At 42.5% G+C, this 18,729-nt stretch overlaps 1 protein-coding gene across 3 annotated transcripts in view; it reads left to right on the top strand.

The window, feature by feature from the left end:
* UNC13C (unc-13 homolog C) overlaps positions 1-18,729 on the top strand; it is a 793,844-nt gene that overhangs the window by 348,833 nt on the left and 426,282 nt on the right. For all 3 annotated transcript variants that reach the window (XM_040413932.1, XM_040413931.1, XM_040413930.1), the window contains one exon: positions 2,877-3,046. In XM_040413932.1, the coding sequence (XP_040269866.1) occupies positions 2,877-3,046 (170 nt within the window). The remainder of the gene's footprint in view (positions 1-2,876; positions 3,047-18,729) is intronic.

The raw sequence follows: 18,729 nt of genomic DNA, 5'->3' as shown, positions 1-18,729 counted from the left end.
GAGAGGCAACCCTCTTGTGAAGACAAGAGAGGCAACCCTAAATAAAGACTCTCTCTTTCCAAAGTTGACTCTTCCCATTAATTTATCCATCATAGATATGCAGTTCACCATGTAAGCTCTCATAGACTCTCGTTCGGCAGAAAGCATCAGGCTTTCGTGAACCAGCATTGCATAACTATGCAACATCTAGAGAAGACCTTGGTGGTGACATTGTTTGCTTTTGTGTAAAGTCTATCTGGATGACATCCTTTGGCAAAACATCTCAAGCACGTCTGCATTGTTCTCCAGTCTGGGTGAAAATGACCTATATGCCAAATTTGAAAAGTGATTATTTGAAAAGACATCCTTACCCTCCTGGCCTACATTACTTCTAAAAAGAGGTATCTCTATGAATCTCGTGAAGCTAGCAGTGTTCTTGGTCCAGCCCCTACCTACTGTTCTATGAGCTATTCAGCTTTTTCTGGGATTTGCCAAATACTATAGACAAGTTATTCCACAGTTTTCTACTATGTTGGCACCTATCTCTGCCCGAACTTTAAAAGGAACCAATCACAGGGTATGGTCCCCTGAGGCCAATTCTGCCTTCAAGTCCCTCACTCGGTCTTTCTCTTCCGCCTCCATTCTCTGCCTCCGAGATCCTGCCAAACAGATCTTCCTCGAGGTGTACACATCCTCTGTAGTTGCTGGATCCACCATTTAGCAAAAAGGGGTTTCTGGTAAAATTTACATCTCTGACTTTTTATCCGAGGTTTTTTCCTCAGCAGAATAGAAATACTCTACTGGGGACTAGTTGCTTCTAGCTATTAAATTGGCCTTGGAGGAATGGTGTTATCTGTTGGAAGGAGCTAACCATCTGGTAAACATCTATACCAGGTATGCCCAAAGTGTGGCCCTCCAGTTGTTTCAAAACTACAACTCTCAACATGCACTGATAGCTGTAGGTTATTCAGGCATGCTAGGAGTTGTAGATTTGCAACAGCTGGAGGGCCGCAGTTGGGCATCCATGATTTATACCAATCACAAAAATCTGATATATCTCTAGTTTGCTCAGTGATTTTACCAATCACAAATGCTGGCAGCACATCAGGATGGATTTAATTACAGACCTTCCTTCTTCCAATGGATGTACAGTGATTTGGGTAGTTGTGCACCATTTCTCTAAGATGGCACACATTGTTCCTCTGCTGGGGCTTCCTTCCGCTGTTCAACTGGGCCATTTATTTGTTAAGCACCTCATTCATTTTCATGGCCTTCGATAACATATTGTTTCAGATAGATGACTACAGTTCACCTCTAGGTTCTGGAGAGCACTCTGTATGATGTTGACTTGGACTCTCCTCATCCTATCACCCACAACCCAATGAACAAGTGGAGAGTACCAACCAAATTCTGGAGAATTATGTCCGCTTTTTTTGTCTTCACAAATAAAGATGACTGGGTGTCCCTGCTCTTTTGGGCTGAGTTCTGCCACAACAATCATTCCAAAGACAAATGCCAACAAATCACCTTTGTTTATTGTTTACAGAAAACACCCTCGTCTTTCTTTACCTAAAGATTTATCCACTGATGTGCTGAGCGCTAGTACCATGGCAAACAATTTTTTTTACAGATCTGGCAGGAGACTAACTCGGGTTTCTAAATCCCTGATGAGATTTACAGACATAAACAAATAGTTCTTCCACAGTTTTCTCCTTGATACAGTGTCTGGTTTACTTTAAGAAATATCCACCTGAATGTACCTTTTTTCAAATTTGCTCCTCAGTTCCTGGGGCCTTTTCTGTTACAAGCTCTATCTACTGGTGATGGTGAGTACAATAAAGGAATTCAAGAGGGGCCTGGATGTATTTCTGGAGCGTAATAATATTACAGGCTATAGCTACTAGAGAGGGGTCATTGATCCAGGAATATTATTCTGATTGCCTAATTGGAGTCGGGAAGGAATTTTTTATTCCCCTAAAGTGAGGAAAATTGGCTTCTACCTCACAGGGTTTTTTTACCTTCCTCTGGATCAACTTGCAGGATGACAGGCCGAACTGGATGGACAAATGTCTTTTTTCGGCCTTATGTAGTATGTTACTATGTTACTATGTTACTGCCCTGTCACCACATTCCCACCACAGTCCCAATTCCTTCCATGTGTCCCTCATCAGACCTCTAGTGCGGATCTGTTACTGTAGACCCTCTGTTTCTGCTCCTATTCCTGTCAGTGCTGAGGATAAATTTCAGGTCAAAAGTGTACGAAATATGAAGAAGAACTACTCCTACTCCATTTTTGCTATCACAACTCACTTCCTGCTGTGTGTGCAGTTCAGTGTCTGCTACAAATATTGATCTGCCCTCTCACTCCTTGCCTGAGTTTAGGTTCCTTGTTTACTACTTTAACCAGTGAAGGTGTACTAATATGACTGTCTTCATTTATACAGAACTTCTGCCTGTTTACTGACTCTGTTACTCTGCTGCTTACACTGATCTTAGTCTGTCTACTGTACTGACCCTTTGTTTCCTGCCCTGACTTCGGCCTGTTTATCGACTACAAGTATTTTGCTGACTGCTTGGGACTTTGCACCAGTGTTTCTGACCCACATGGGTCAGTTGCCAACTACACTGGGAGGGACTATTGCAAGAGGTGGTGGACTGGTGGATCCCTTGCAGTGAAGGCTAGATATAGGGGTTTAAGGGTGAAAACAGATCACAAGAATAATGCCCTTATGACTAACCCAAAGTCAAACCGTATACAGTGGGTCCACACCCACTGCCTGTTACCAGCAGAATTCATAGTTCTTAAGCCTCAGAGCTGAAATATGTCAAATGAAAACAACTACAATCAACAAAGATATTATTCAAATATATTTTGTTTCCCCATATTTTCTTCACAGTGAATGCCACAATTCCACAGACCGGATAAAAGTGAGAGTTTGGGATGAAGATGATGACATAAAGTCAAGAGTGAAACAGCACTTCAAGAAAGAATCAGATGACTTCCTTGGACAAACTTTTGTAGACGTGAGAACACTCAGTGGTGAAATGGATGTCTGGTACAATTTAGGTGAGTGATGACCATATGAATTGACTACTGTATTTAAGGGCCACAATAATCCCCTCTGCAATGTTGCAGCCTTTGAAAAATATATAACAAGAAATATTTACTTTTTCTGTGTATCATGTACATGAGTTTTGGAAACTGTTGGATCGTCACTGAACATTTCCATGTTTAATCTAAATATGTCCAAAATTCTAAATTCTTTGATGCCATAGTATATTCTTATTAGAGTCAGGGTTGTATAGCTAAGAATTCAAACAATGCAATTCTGTCTGCCCCCAACTGTCCTAGGTGCATAGGAGTTTTTTTTACGTACTTGGACTAAAGACTAAAACAGTGTGCAGTAAGCTTTTTACCTCCTTCTAGTGGCAGTTCAAATAACCAAAATGCTATTATTTAATCAGCACCTTCCAGAAGTTTTGACCATGCAAAACTGCTGAGAGCTCTAGGTAAGGACAGGTAAAGCAGGGTGAACATGTCTTTTGTTGAACTATCATCAAGAGTTGTGCGAATATAAACTTAACTTCTGCCAGATTTTGCTCAGCACTTATGTGTGAAGTGATCGCTGAACTGAGCTGCTTCATAGCGATTACCCGCTGCTCTGAGGGACCACCTTATAGGTCTGCAAGTTGAATGCTACAGGTGTCACGTAGAGCATAGGGGTGGGACTATGAAGCAGCTCAATGCAGAGAGCAGGGAGCAATTCACAGTGAAATACTACCTCCAATGAACTTGTAGGAGCCAAGCCTGGCAGGATAAATGTTCATATTCACACTACTCCTGATAATTAAAGGTCCACAAATAGTATGTTTTTCCTGCTCTTACCAGCCTCTACCTAGCGCTGTGAGCAGTTTCACATTGTTAAAACTGCTAACAGACTCCCTTGAACTTTGTTGCTATACAGTGAATTAGTATCCCTGTACACTCTTAGACCAGCATAAACTGATTGAATAGTGTTAGGCTCTGCATAGATGCATCCCCAACTGGTAACACCCAGATGAACCTTTATTGCTGACTGTTGGCAATTAATTAACTTCAGTAACAGGAATAGCACAACAAAGATTCATAGTTAGGCTACATTCACAAGTCCGTGGTGTGTTGCGGACCAGCAAATTGCGGGTCCGCAACACACCAGCCCGGCGCCCCCATAAAAATGCCTATTCTTGTCCGCAAGCTGCGGACAAGAATAGGACATGCTCTATCTTTTTTCGGAGCTGCGGACCCAAAATCGGGGCCGCGCTCCGCAATTGCGGCTGCAGACAGCACACTGTGTGCTGTCCGCATCCATTCCGTCCCCATAGAGAATGAATGGGTCCGCACCCATTCCGCAAAATTGCGGAAAGGATGCGGACCCATTTTGCGGACGTATGAATGGAGCCTTATATGAAAAGATGTTCTAGAATTGTTATTACAAGGAGAATGTAAGTAGTTAAAGGGGTATTCCCGCTCCTATTCATTTCTATGGGGCCGACGGAAATAGCCGAGCCAGTGCTACTTTCCCCGCTCCATTCTCTTTGACCCGCACCTATCAGACAATGGGGGCATATCCTAGTGATATGCCCCCATTGTCTGTGATGGCAAAACCCCATTAATAAAACAGAAATGTGAGAGAGGAAAAACTCCGGGCAAAATTTAGGGGGTGCATGACACTCTTACAATTTGGTGTTCTTTGAACCCCATTGTCATGCACCATCCTCTTGGGCCCTGCACTAGACATGACAGATTGTTTATGTTTTTATGTTTTGTTTGTTCCTTTACGTATGAACTGAGAAATAGTTCTTACAGAAGCTGGAACTGCATCATAAGATTGTCTGACTACAGCAATTCAGGAATTGAAAGAATGAAAAGATTTAATTTCTTTATTGATTCATTCAACTTATATAGGTGCCCTGCAATTGACATACTAAGCATACATAAGCATAATAACCACTTTAAAATGCTTTATGTGAAGTACCAACAATTTAAGCAAAGACAGAAATTACGTGGCTTGGAAACTAAAACATTCATATGCTGACCAAAGAGGAGAGGGAGATAAAAATATTGAGTAAGGATGGGGGACTAGTTCCAATTCAAGGCTATGGTAGAGGAAACTAGGACAGAGCAGACTGAGAATATCAATATAGCAAATCAAGTAAACCTTCTGGAGGGCAAATGTAGAGACACGTACAGAGAAAGCCAATTGTCTGTAGATATCCTGCAAAAAGAAAGTGAGAGACTAAAGAAACGAATAAAGGGGTTCTCCGGGAATTAAGATAATGAATATACTTAAATATTACTTTATTATAAATACACTCACCTAAAGAATTATTAGGAACACCTGTTCTATTTCTCATTAATGCAATTATCTAGTCAACCAATCACATGGCAGTTGCTTCAATGCATTTAGGGGTGTTGTCCTGGTCAAGACAATCTCCTGAACTCCAAACGGAATGTCAGAATGGGAAAGAAAGGCAATTTAAGCAATTTTGAGCGTGGCATGGTTGTTGGTGCCAGACGGGCCGGTCTGAGTATTTCACAATCTGCTCAGTTACTGGGATTTTCACGCACAACCATTTCTAGGGTTTACAAAGAATGGTGTGAAAAGGGAAAAACATCCAGTATGCGGCAGTCCTGTGGGCAAAAATGCCTTGTGGATGCTAGAGGACAGAGGAGAATGGGCCGACTGATTCAAGCTGATAGAAGAGCAACGTTGACTGAAATAACCACTCGTTACAACCGAGGTATGCAGCAAAGCATTTGTGAAGCCACAACACGCACAACCTTGAGGCGGATGGGCTACAACAGCAGAAGACCCCACCGGGTACCACTCATCTCCACTACAAATAGAAAAAAGAGGCTACAATTTGCACGAGCTCACCAAAATTGGACTGTTGAAGACTGGAAAAATGTTGCCTGGTCTGATGAGTCTCGATTTCTGTTGAGACATTCAAATGGTAGAGTCCGAATTTGGCGTAAACAGAATGAGAATATGTATCCATCATGCCTTGTTACCACTGTGCAGGCTGGTGGTGGTGGTGTAATGGTGTGGGGGATGTTTACAAATTGGTTTCTTGAACATGACAATGAGTTCACTGTACTAAAATAGCCCCCACAGTTACCAGATCTCAACCCAATAGAGCATCTTTGGGATGTGGTGGAACGGGAGCTTCGTGCCCTGGATGTGCATCCCTTAAATCTCCATCAACTGCAAGATGCTATCCTATCAATATGGGCCAACATTTCTAAAGAATGCTATCAGCACCTTGTGGAATCAATGCCAAGTAGAATTAAGGCAGTTCTGAAGGCAAAAGGGGGTCCAACACCGTATTAGTATGGTGTTCCTAATAATTCTTTAGGTGAGTGTATATTCCCAAATACCTTTCATTAGTTATAATGGCTCGTTTTGTCTGGGGAGCAATCATTAGGCCTTTTTCACACATTAGCGAGTTCTCCGCGCTGGTGCAATGCATGACGTGAACACATAGCACCCGCACTGAATCCGGACCCATTCATTTCAATGGGTCTGTGTACATGAGCGTTGTTTTTCACGCATCACTTCTGCGTTGTGTGAAAATCGCAGCATGTTTTATATTCTTAGTTTTTCACACAGCCCTGGCCCCATAGAAGTGAATGGGGCTGCGTGAAAAGTGCATTGCATCCGCAAGCAGATGCAATGCATTTTTCACTGATGGTTGCTAAGAGATGTTGTTTGTAAACCTTTTTTTTATCACGCGTGTGAAAAACGCATCAAAACGCATTGCACCCGCGTGGAAAAAACTGAACAACTGAACGCAATCGCAAACAAAACTGACTGAGCTTGCTTGCAAAATAGTGCGAGTTTCACTGAACGCACCCTGAATGCATCCGGACCTAATCTCTCACGCTCGTGTGAAAGGGGCCTTAGGAGAAATAAAATGCTGTCCTATTAGTACACACAAAACCACCTGTCCTAATCCCATAGCAGGACAAGTTACTTCACAACACTGAGGTAAAGAGCTTCCTTAACCTCCTCTCCCACTTGTCAGGGATTATAATCATTAATACAGCTGATAAGAACTTTAGCTTAATCTCTGGGGAATTTAGTTCATGAGTAGACATGAAGTACAGAGAGGACAGACAGGACAGACTGTGCTATTTGAATGGGGGCTTATGGAGGCACTTGGGGGCTATTTGAGTGGGGCTTATGGAGGCACTTGGGGGGCTATTTGACTATGGCTTATGGAGGCACTTGGGGGCTATTTGAGTGGGGCTCATGGAGGCGCTTGGGGGCTATTTGAATGGGGGTATATGGAGGCACTTGGGGGGCTATTTGAATGGGGGCTTATGGAGGGACTTGGGGGGCTATTTGAGTGGGTCTTATGGAGGCACTTGGGGGGCTATTTGAATGGGGGCTTATGGAGGCACTTGGGGGCTATTTGAATGTGGACTTATGGAGGCACTTGGTGGCTATTTGAGTGGGGCTTATGGAGGCACTTGGGGGGCTATTTGGGGACTTATGGAGGCACTTGGGGGGCTATTTGGGGGCTTATGGAGGCATCAATGCTGGTGGAAGAGGGAAACTGATGTGGCAGAGCTGTATATGTTGCGGGTCAGCATCAATGCTGCTGGAAGAGAGAAACTGATGTAGCAAAGCAGTATATGTTGCGGGTCAGCATCAATGCTGGTGGAAGAGAGAAACTGATGTAGCAGAGCTGCGTATGAAGCTTTTCAGACACAGTGCTAGTGGGGGAGTACAATAAAGATGTAGCAGGGCTGTATAGGAAGCCATTCAGCCAAAGTGATGTTAGGGGACTGGAGAAAACACATGTAGCTGAGCTGTATATGCATCTATAAAGATACATAGTGTGAGGTTTATATACAACTAGAGTACAGCTGTAATGGAAACAAATATGCATCAGTGCTGGTGGGTGGGGGTTGGTCAAGCTTTTGAGCTAATGTAAAATATGGAATTATAGTTTTTGATGCACAGAATGTTTGTAAAAGATCAGAGATTTTGTGTGTAAAACTGCATGACAGCCACGTGTTACTGTACACTGAGCTCACTTCACATGGCTCTCTGATTCCCCAGCAGGGGGAGGGGCATCACACACACTGCAGGCTGCCAGACTGATGAGTCATAGTCTTCACATGAACTAGCACGCAAGGACTAAGTTCTCAGTGTGATGTCATAAGGAGGCGTGGCTGGCCTTCACTCTAGCTGCCTAAGCCCGCCCAGCCTTAGCTGCAGAAAACCAGGAAGTGAACAGCTAGCTGGCAGCAATTGAGGATGAAGTAGCAAGATGAGAATACCCCTTTAATTCTTTTTTGAACCGTATCAACTATGTAACTATGTGGTAATGGAGACTGCTGCTTCTCATTAGCCCCACCCCATCCTCCTCTCATGTCTCCTCATGAACTCCATTTCTCAGAGATTCACCTGTATGCAGGATCATAATTCCTGACAAGTAGAGCAGAGAGGAGGATGAGGCAGCTCTTTATCTCAGTGTTGCGAAGTAACTTCTCTTCCTGTATGATTAGGACAGGTTCTGAATGTACTCATAGGACGGCAGCCATTTTATTCCCTCTAATGATTGCTCCCTAGACAAAACTATTCATTCTAACTAATGAAAGGTATTTGAAAATATATTTACCATAAAGTGGCATTTAAGTATTTCCATTTTCTTAATTCCTGGAGAACCCTTTTAAGAACCAAAAGCAATCACCCAGCAAGTAACAGTACAAGGCTGCAGCAGTAGCTTCTTATTTAGTGTGAAAACCTCCTGTTCAGTTGCAGACAACCATTAAGAAAGATAGGTGGCTAGCCTAACCTCTTAACAGTCATGTTAAAATTGGGAAAACCCTCCCAAAAATGTCACTTTTTTATTGTAGATTTTTATTGTGTGTCTGCAGTAAATCTTGTTGGCGCACAACTCAGGGAACACTATTGCATTTTAACCCCTTAGTGATATCATTAATTTTAGCCTTAAGGACAATAATATTCTCCCTCTGTGTTCTAGCAGTCATAACTTTTTCATTTTTTTTGTGGGATTAGTTGTAGGTTTTTTAGAAACCATTTTAGGATATATATATAGTGTCTTGAATAACTTTCATTATTTTATTTTTGGCGGGAAACATTTTTAAAAAATTCTATTTTTACATTGTTTTGTGGAATTTTTTTATGGCGTTCACTGTGTGGTAAAAATAATATAATTTTATTATCTGGGCCACCACAATGATGATGATAATGCCACATTTCTATAATATATATTAACTGCTCCCTCATTCTCTTCCAGACTGATGGGGTGGTCTTGCTTTAACTGCTCATATCTCTGGTTTGGGACCAGCTAGAGATATGGGCTTTGTTTGAAAGCTGTGGGCTTTGTTTGAAAGATATGAGTGTATTTGGGTGCTTTCATACAATACCAGAATGACAGCAATATGTTCAGTATAGGGGAAGATATTAATGTGAAAGTAAAAGCAGATTTTACCCGCCATTATTCCCGACTCGATTTCTAACAGTAATTTCTCCTCTGTTGCTTGGATTTTAGCTGTCATTTTGGTCTTGTATGAAAGCCTGGAATGCAATGTTTCTAGCTGCTACCATTCAGGAGAAAGCAGCATCTAAAGCAGCCATACCCCCTCAAACCACTGCCTAAGCCCAGCTCGGACAGAACAGTTAAGTATTTTTCCCACTGCCTGAGCTGGACTTGGGAAAAGCAGTTATGTGGTTAAAAGGGTTATCCAGGAAAATATATTTATGACTTCAGATCATCAGTATCGGAACTGCAGGAGTGTGACACCTGGTACCCCCGCCGATCAGCTGTTAGAAGGGGCCTTGAGTGCTGCAGCCTCTTCCTAGGCCAGTGACCTCACTGTACATCGGTCATGTGGCAACTCAGCTCCATTAAAGTCAGTGGGGCTGAGCTGCAATACCATGCACTGCCACTATACAATGTACAGCGCTGTCCTTGGAAAGCTGCTGGGAGACTTCATTGCTCAACTGAGCACCAGCGGCTCCCTGAAACAGCTGATCAGCAGGGGTGCCGGGACTTGGACCCCTGTTGATGTGATAATGATGACCTATACCTGTGATGGCTAGCCTCCGACACTCCAGCTGTGGTAAAACTACAACTCCCAAGATGTACCCTTGCTTGGCTGTTCTGAGAACTCCATAGAAATGAATGGAGCATGCTGGGAGTCGTAGTTTTGCCACAGCTGGACTGCTCAAAGTTAGCCATCACTGAATACTGTGGATAGTCTGGCTATTATATTATCTCAGACTGCTTTGATTGGAAAGATGTCTATTATTTGACACAAATAAAAGAAGTTCTGGGTTTCTTTAATCCTAGCAAACTGACCTTGCTTGGAGTAGCTCCCTGTAAGAGGGATCCTTTTTGAGTGAAAAAATTAGTTTCAGAGGGATACCTGGACTCCAGTTGGAGAACAACCTTTGGTTATGGAAGATCTTTTACTGGGAGAGCTGGACTGTGAGACTTTTGGGAAGCTCAATACTAGATGAAACACCTCAAATACTTGTGCAGTACCAAGTTCCCATCCTCTTGCATGTGTGACCCTGTCTTTGAGTCAAAGCATTTTAGTTGGTAAAGGGGGATGTTTGGGCAGTTTATCTTGTGTCTTGTATATTTAAAAACAAAGGGCAAAGAGAGCTGCAAAAAAGAGCGCATCTCAAACTTTTCAAATTTTAGCTGGATTGCAATGGTGACGTGATATTTCTTACTCCAATCTATGCTATAAAATATCTTACTCTGTGAGTTGCATTTGCACTTGCATTTCATGATGTTCTGCTGCACTTATGTTGCCATAAAGTGTACTATCATTTGGGGAACACAAACTGTTAGAAACTTTCCCATACAGTTTTGATGCCTGAATATAAGGCACATATACATCTGCACACAGTGGTCTTCCACATGGTTTACTGTAGCAATGGGCACATTACATTAACTTTCGTTTATTAGCAGACCATTCTTCTGCAAGAAATACTGTAGCTACAAACCCAGGTAAGGTTATGAAATATTCATTTAACTGAATTAAGTCTGAAGGAAAAAAAAAAGCATATGTAGGTCACGGATGCAGAAGGAGTTTTACTTATAAATTATGTAATATGGGAATTTGTTCAGGATATTTGTTACCATGCCATGTTCCATTACATTAAAATGGCTGTGTCGTTTGACAATATAATCTGATGTTTTAAGGTCCTTTTATATTGTCCAATTTATAGTGCCGCAATACGGCAACGGAGGGGCAATGGTCGTGTGACGAGCCCTAATAAAGATCTATTAGCATTGGAGTCTATGATTATTTTACTAGTTTCCTACCGAGCCCTATTACAGTCAAGGGCTCCATAGGAAACTGTGCAGCAGCCTCCTGTCATTCACTAACACAGGGGCTGAGGCACACAAGCTCCGGCTCCTCCGATTGACGCACGGGGGAGCCAAGGCATTACTGGAAGCACTCACTTCCGGTATTTCTTGCGCTCAGGTGCCATGGTCAGTCTGAAGTGAAAATGTCTGCGACCAACATTACTGTATGTATGAAACAGCAGGCACCCCGTCTCTATAGAGTCTGCTCGACTCAGAAGTCGGCACCATCTTTAAAGACCCAGCCAGCGCTGTACTAGTATGGCATTGGTTGGGAAGGGGTTAAACAAAAAAATGCTATTTTGGTCTCATCCATCCACAAAATATTGTTCCAATAGCCCTCTGGCTTGTCCAGGATATCTCTAGCAAACTTATGAACATTAACATTAGCTAATGTGAGAAACACCTCTAGATGCTTAGAGGTTACCTTAGATTCCTTTATGACCTTGTAGGCTATTATACTCCTTGCTATTGGTGTGCTCCTTGATAGTAGACCATTTCTAATAATGATCTTGAATTTGAGTCAAACTCTTTAGTTATGGTTTTGTAACCTTTTCCAGCATGATGTGCATGACAACTCTTCTTATCTGGTCCTCAGAAATCTCCTTTGTTCTTTCCATGATACACTTCCACAAACATTTGAAGATCAGACTTTGATAGATCCCTGTTCTTTAAATAAAACAGGTCGCCCACTCACACATGGTTGTCATCCCATTGATTGAAAACACTCTAGTTTCAGCTTCAACTTACCTGCTAACCCTAAAGGTTCCATACATTTGCCTCTCACAGACATGATATTGGATCACTTTTCTCTATGAATAAAAGTCCAAGATCAATATTTTTTACTTATCTGTATGATTTGGTTATCTTTATCTACTTTTAGGACTGTGTGAAAATCTTATGTAGTTTACCGTAGGTCAAATTTGTGCAGAAATATAGAAAATTCTGAATGGTTCACTAACTTTCCAGCACTAGTGTAGCAGGCATTTATTGGGAACAAACAAAATGTTCCTGTCCCTACAGAGGGTAGGGATAAGTGCAGTATAACAAAACAATAACAAACATAGGTGCACTCTGCAGTCTCACTAATTCTCAAACTGATTTTAAAATTGAGAGATTAGTCAACATGTCCTACGGTGTAGAACATGTCTAAGCCCGGACACCACGACAAGGTTTCTCAAGTAGCCCGGGACCCTACACTCTCCTACCTGAGCCATATGGGCGATACCAGGAGCCAGTGGGCAAATTACAGGAGCATAAGGCCGACTCGCAAACAACTCACCAGTTACCTCCAGCATGTGGCCATGCTTGCAATGGGAGGAGGGAGGAGTCTGTGAGTCCCACTCAAGACTTGCTGATATAGCCCAGGCTTCACAGGTGCACCTAAATGTGACCTGTAGATGGAAAACAGGCACATTTAAATAGGAGTTTATACACCTCCAGGAATCTATATATACAAACTAAGAAGACAGGTTGGCATTAGCAGGAGCTGCTCAAACCCACATGCAGTTGTGCATATATATAGGGGAGCAAATCCTGCACTTGTGGCCCGTTGCTAATGGCAATCCCCAGCAAAATGCATACAATGGAGGATGCCCGCGGCGAACCACAAGTACCACAATAGACATCCTACACAAGGTAACAAGTGTGGATGTGATAATTAATATAACAATATAACAAAACAATAACAAACATAGGTGCACTCTGCAGTCTCACTAATTCTCAAACTGATTTTAAAATTGAGAGATTAGTCAACATGTCCTACGGTGTAGAACATGTCTAAGCCCGGACACCACGACAAGGTTTCTCAAGTAGCCCGGGACCCTACACTCTCCTACCTGAGCCATATGGGCGATACCAGGAGCCAGTGGGCAAATTACAGGAGCATAAGGCCGACTCGCAAACAACTCACCAGTTACCTCCAGCATGTGGCCATGCTTGCAATGGGAGGAGGGAGGAGTCTTTGAGTCCCACTCAAGACTTGCTGATATAGCCCAGGCTTCACAGGTGCACCTAAATGTGACCTGTAGATGGAAAACAGGCACATTTAAATAGGAGTTTATACACCTCCAGGAATCTATATATACAAACTAAGAAGACAGGTTGGCATTAGCAGGAGCTGCTCAAACCCACATGCAGTTGTGCATATATATAGGGGAGCAAATCCTGCACTTGTGGCCCGTTGCTAATGGCAATCCCCAGCAAAATGCATACAATGGAGGATGCCCGCGGCGAACCACAAGTACCACAATAGACATCCTACACAAGGTAACAAGTGTGGATGTGATAATTAATATAACAATATAACAAAACAATAACAAACATAGGTGCACTCTGCAGTCTCACTAATTCTCAAACTGATTTTAAAATTGAGAGATTAGTCAACATGTCCTACGGTGTAGAACATGTCTAAGCCCGGACACCACGACAAGGTTTCTCAAGTAGCCCGGGACCCTACACTCTCCTACCTGAGCCATATGGGCGATACCAGGAGCCAGTGGGCAAATTACAGGAGCATAAGGCCGACTCGCAAACAACTAGGGATAAGTGCAGCCCTAAACTCCACCCCACCTCTGTCCCTGCCTACTTGCACGGCCCGTCCTAACTGACGGCGTACAACTTGGCGGCAGTCCCTTACTTAGACACGTGCAGGGGCCTAAAAAGATAAAGAAGTACAGTAACAGAGTCAGAAAAGCCAAGGTCAAGCCAGGAGGTCACGCAGATACACAGGGAGCAATGCAATAATGATGTCAAAACACAATCCAGAGTCAGAAGCCAAGAAGTCACGTCAATTCCAGGGAGGTCACAAGGTCGAGGTCAAAAACAGAGCCGAGGTCCAAACACACAAAGAAAGGCGCAATACAAAATGCTGGTGAGGGTAGCAAGACCAATAACAGGCAACCTGTGGCCAGCAGGCTGCCTGTTTAAATAACCCCTACAGGTGAGTCACGTGACATGGCCAGCGTCACAAGACTCTGATTGCTCATAACACAACACAGCTGAGCGCCGATTCATTAACATCGGTGCTCAGATCCCCTGCTGCTCGTTGTCTAGGGGATCCCCAGGGAGACGAGGATGCCGAGCGCGTCCTCACTCCTCTGTATGCGCGGGATGCTGGCGGCGCTGCAAATGAAGAGCGCGCCGCCGGCTCCCTGTGACAGTTCCAATAATTGCCTGATCGTCAGGGAGATAAGAGCTGAAAGAGGGAGGTGCCAACATCTTTTACCCAGATGATCACATGATCACCCGATAAATGTGCCAACATCTTTTACCCAGGACGATCTGGAATGGGCGTTCCTACAAATGTTCATCTCCGATAACTGGCCAGATTGTTAGTCAATGTAAAAGTACAATTATGGTAGGCTTTTAAAGAAGAGTGAAAATATAAAAAACAGTATTTTTCACCCTATAAGATGCACTTCACTCCACTACCCCCCCCCCCCCAAAGGTGGGGGGAAAATGTCAGTGCGTCTTATAGGGTGAATACTGATGAGCGCTTCCATTATGGAAGAGCCCATTAATAGCATTATATCAAGCCAGCAGCTCAGGGGATGCGTCCTTTCTGCTGCAGCTTTCTTCCTATCACACCTCAGGAGGTAGTTGAAAGATAGAACTGGGCATGTGCTTCCACCTAAGCGAGGTGGACAGAGAACTAAGGAAAGTAGCAAACAGTAGGTGGTGCTATGCAGATACATTTTTTTGAATAACTCAGTGGCTATGCTGAAATTTTTTTTACATGTAATTACAAAAATATTCAGATCCAGGAGCTGATTTTAAAATTGCAGAATATTTTTCATGCAACAGCCTCTTTAATGTTTGCCATAAGGCATAGTTTAAAAAAACAAATTAATCTACTCTTTATACCGTACGTGATCATATTTTAACATGGATTGTTAAATCGACTTACGTGTATGCTAAGAAATTTAAAGCCAGACTATTGCCAGTTAGCCTTGTATAAATACATACAGGATATGCTTCTATCCTCTGCCACCTATAAAATAAATACTGTACTCATACTGGACTGATAACTGTTGTTCCGCTATTCCCAGAGTTTTCAATGTAAGTACAGTTGTGTTCAAAATTATTCAACCCCCACTGAAATTGAGTGTTTTGGCCAGTTTGACATTGATTTTGATCATTTCAGTCATCTTGTTTACAATTAAATCAAAAAGGCACTTGTAAGTCAGACAAATATAACATAACATTATAATGAAATAACCACAAATGTCTTTTCTGTGCTCACATCATTATCTGTTTTATTCAACCCCCAAGTGACATTCAATCTTAGTACTTAGTACAATATCCTTTTCCAGTTATAACAGATTTTAAACGTGAAGCATAGCTTGACACAAGTGTCTTGCAGCGATCTACGGGTATCTTCGCCCATTCTTCATGGGCAAAAGCCTCCAGTTCAGTCACATTCTTAGGCTTGCGCGCTGCAACTGCTTTCTTTAAGTCCCACCAGAGGTTCTCAATCGGATTTAAGTCTGGTGACTGCGATGGCCACTTCAAAATGCTCCAGCCTTTAATCTGCAACCATGCTCTAGTGGACTTGGAGGTATGCTTGGGATCATTGTCCTGTTGAAAGGTCCAACGTCTCCCAAGCCTCAGGTTTGTGACGGACTGCATCACATTTTCATCCATTATCTCCTGGTACTGAAGAGAATTCATGGTACCTTGCACACGCTGAAGCTTCCCTGTACCTGTAGAAGCAAAACAGCCCCAAAGCATGATTGACCCCCCGCCATGCTTCACAGTAGGCAAGGTGTTCTTTTCTTCATAGGCCTTCTTCTTCCTCCTCCAAACATAGCATTGATCCATGGGCCCAAACAGTTCTAATTTTGTTTCATCAGTCCACAGTACACTTTTGTGGTTTGTCCACATGACTTTTGGCATACTGCAGTCGACTCTTCTTATTCTTTGGAGTCAGCAAGGGGGTGGGCCTGGGAGTTCCATGGAGGCCTTCATTACGCAGTGTGCGCCTTATTGTCGGAGCTGAAACTTCAGTACCCACATCTGACAAATCTTTTTTCAGTTCCTCAGCAGTCACACAGGGACTTTTCTCCACTTTGCGCTTCAGGTAGCGCACAGCAGTCGAAGTCAGCATCTTCTTTCTGCCACGACCAGGTAGCGTTTCAACTGTGCCCTTTGCCTTGAATTTGCGAATGATGCTTCCTATGGTGTCTCTTGGTATGTTAAACATCTTTGCAATCTTCTTATAGCCATTGCCCTTCCTATGAAGAGAAATCACCTCTTCTCTTGTCTTCCTGGACCATTCTCTTGACTTCACCATGTTTGTAAACACACCAGTAAATGTCTAGAAGGAGCTGAGTATCACAGTCCTTTTAAATCTGCCTAATTGGTGCTTATTATGCTTGATTGCTGCTCCTTGACATCCACAGGTGTTTTCAATACCTGATCGAAAACACTTGAATGAACCTCTGTTCTTAAGAGTGGTAGTCTTTAAGGGGTTGAATAATTGTGTCAATGAAGAAATCACAAAAAAAAACATTTAATACTGTATTACAAAAACAATTGATGTCATTTTAGTTGCATTTGGTTCTTTAAAAAGTCCTTGTAAGATTTCATTCTGAACACAATTACAAATGTACACTAAATTCCCTAAAACCCTTTGCAGCATTGGGGGTTGAATAATTTTGAACACAACTGTAGCTGAATATGAGGAAATCTACATTGTAATTAACACTTCAGGTTCTGCCAAAGTACTATTTTTTGGGATCAAATAACAAAGCCTGCAGTCACTAAAAAGAATAATAATAATAATAATAATAATATCATGATACACTACTTTAATGTAACTGGCAGTGGGTGTGACCCATTGTGCCATCGAACAGTTTTGGCTTTGGGCTAAACCTAAAGGAGTTGTCCGGGAGGTTTCTTCATATTCACTCTTTATCCCTATACAGGGATCTTGACCCACAGAGGTCAGAGACTCAGGTGCAAAGCACTAAAGTAGTAAAGGATTAGACAATACTCGTTGCAAGTAGACAGTCTGGGATCAGTGCAGGCACAGTTTTTGTATATCCGTAAAACAAATCCAAGATCGGAGCAGGCAGCAGAAGATCAGAGTCAGTAAACAGGCAGAGTTCATACACTGGTAGACAGGCAGAAAAAGTACACCTTCACTAGGACTATCAAACACCAGAATTCCTGATGCTCAGGCAAAGGGGTGGAAACAACAGCCTAGTATAAATAGGAGACATGAACAGCACCTTAGTCAGCAGCTGGAAAGAGAGCAAGAGGGAAAAGTGAACATTAGCATTACCACAGAGAGGTTTAATAAGCACTAGCCCCAACACACACTGGGTGAGTGGAGGGAGGCTCACGCGTCAACAATAACACATGCATATATAATAATATGATTGGGATGCCGATTAAAATTTTAGACACACATAAAATAGAAGCAGCAGAAGAAAGTAAAGGAAGCCTAAAGCCTACCCTGTCTGATCATTGGTATGAATTGATATTAGACCATATTGATTCTTTACAGGGAGTGCAGAATTATTAGGCAAGTTGTATTTTTGAGGATTAATTTTATTATTGAACAACAACCATGTCCTCAATGAACCCAAAAAGCTCATTAATATCAAAGCTGAATATTTTTGGAAGTAGTTTTTAGTTTGTTTTTAGTTTTAGCTATTTTAGGGGGATATCTGTGTGTGCAGGTGACTATTACTGTGCATAATTATTAGGCAACTTAACAAAAAACAAATATATACCCATTTCAATTATTTATTTTTACCAGTGAAACCAATATAACATCTCAACATTCACAAATATACATTTCTGACATTCAAAAACAAAACAAAAACAAATCAGTGACCAATATAGCCACCTTTCTTTGCAAGGACACTCAAAAGCCTGCCATCCATGGATTCTGTCAGTGTTTTGATCTGTTCACCATCAACATTGCGTGCAGCAGCAACCACAGCCTCCCAGACACTGTTCAGAGAGGTGTACTGTTTTCCCTCCTTGTAAATCTCACATTTGATGATGGACCACAGGTTCTCAATGGGGTTCAGATCAGGTGAACAAGGAGGCCATGTCATTAGATTTTCTTCTTTTATACCCTTTCTTGCCAGCCACGCTGTGGAGTACTTGGACGCGTGTGATGGAGCATTGTCCTGCATGAAAATCATGTTTTTCTTGAAGGATGCAGACTTCTTCCTGTACCACTGCTTGAAGAAGGTGTCTTCCAGAAACTGGCAGTAGGACTGGGAGTTGAGCTTGACTCCATCCTCAACCCGAAAAGGCCCCACAAGCTCATCTTTGATGATACCAGCCCAAACCAGTACTCCACCTCCACCTTGCTGGCGTCTGAGTCGGACTGGA

This window comes from Bufo bufo, chromosome 1 (assembly GCF_905171765.1).
Source record: "Bufo bufo chromosome 1, aBufBuf1.1, whole genome shotgun sequence".
Classification (NCBI taxonomy): Eukaryota; Metazoa; Chordata; class Amphibia; order Anura; family Bufonidae; genus Bufo; species Bufo bufo.
The sequence above is the reverse complement of the archived record's forward strand: the minus strand, read 5'-3'. Positions and strand labels throughout refer to the sequence as shown.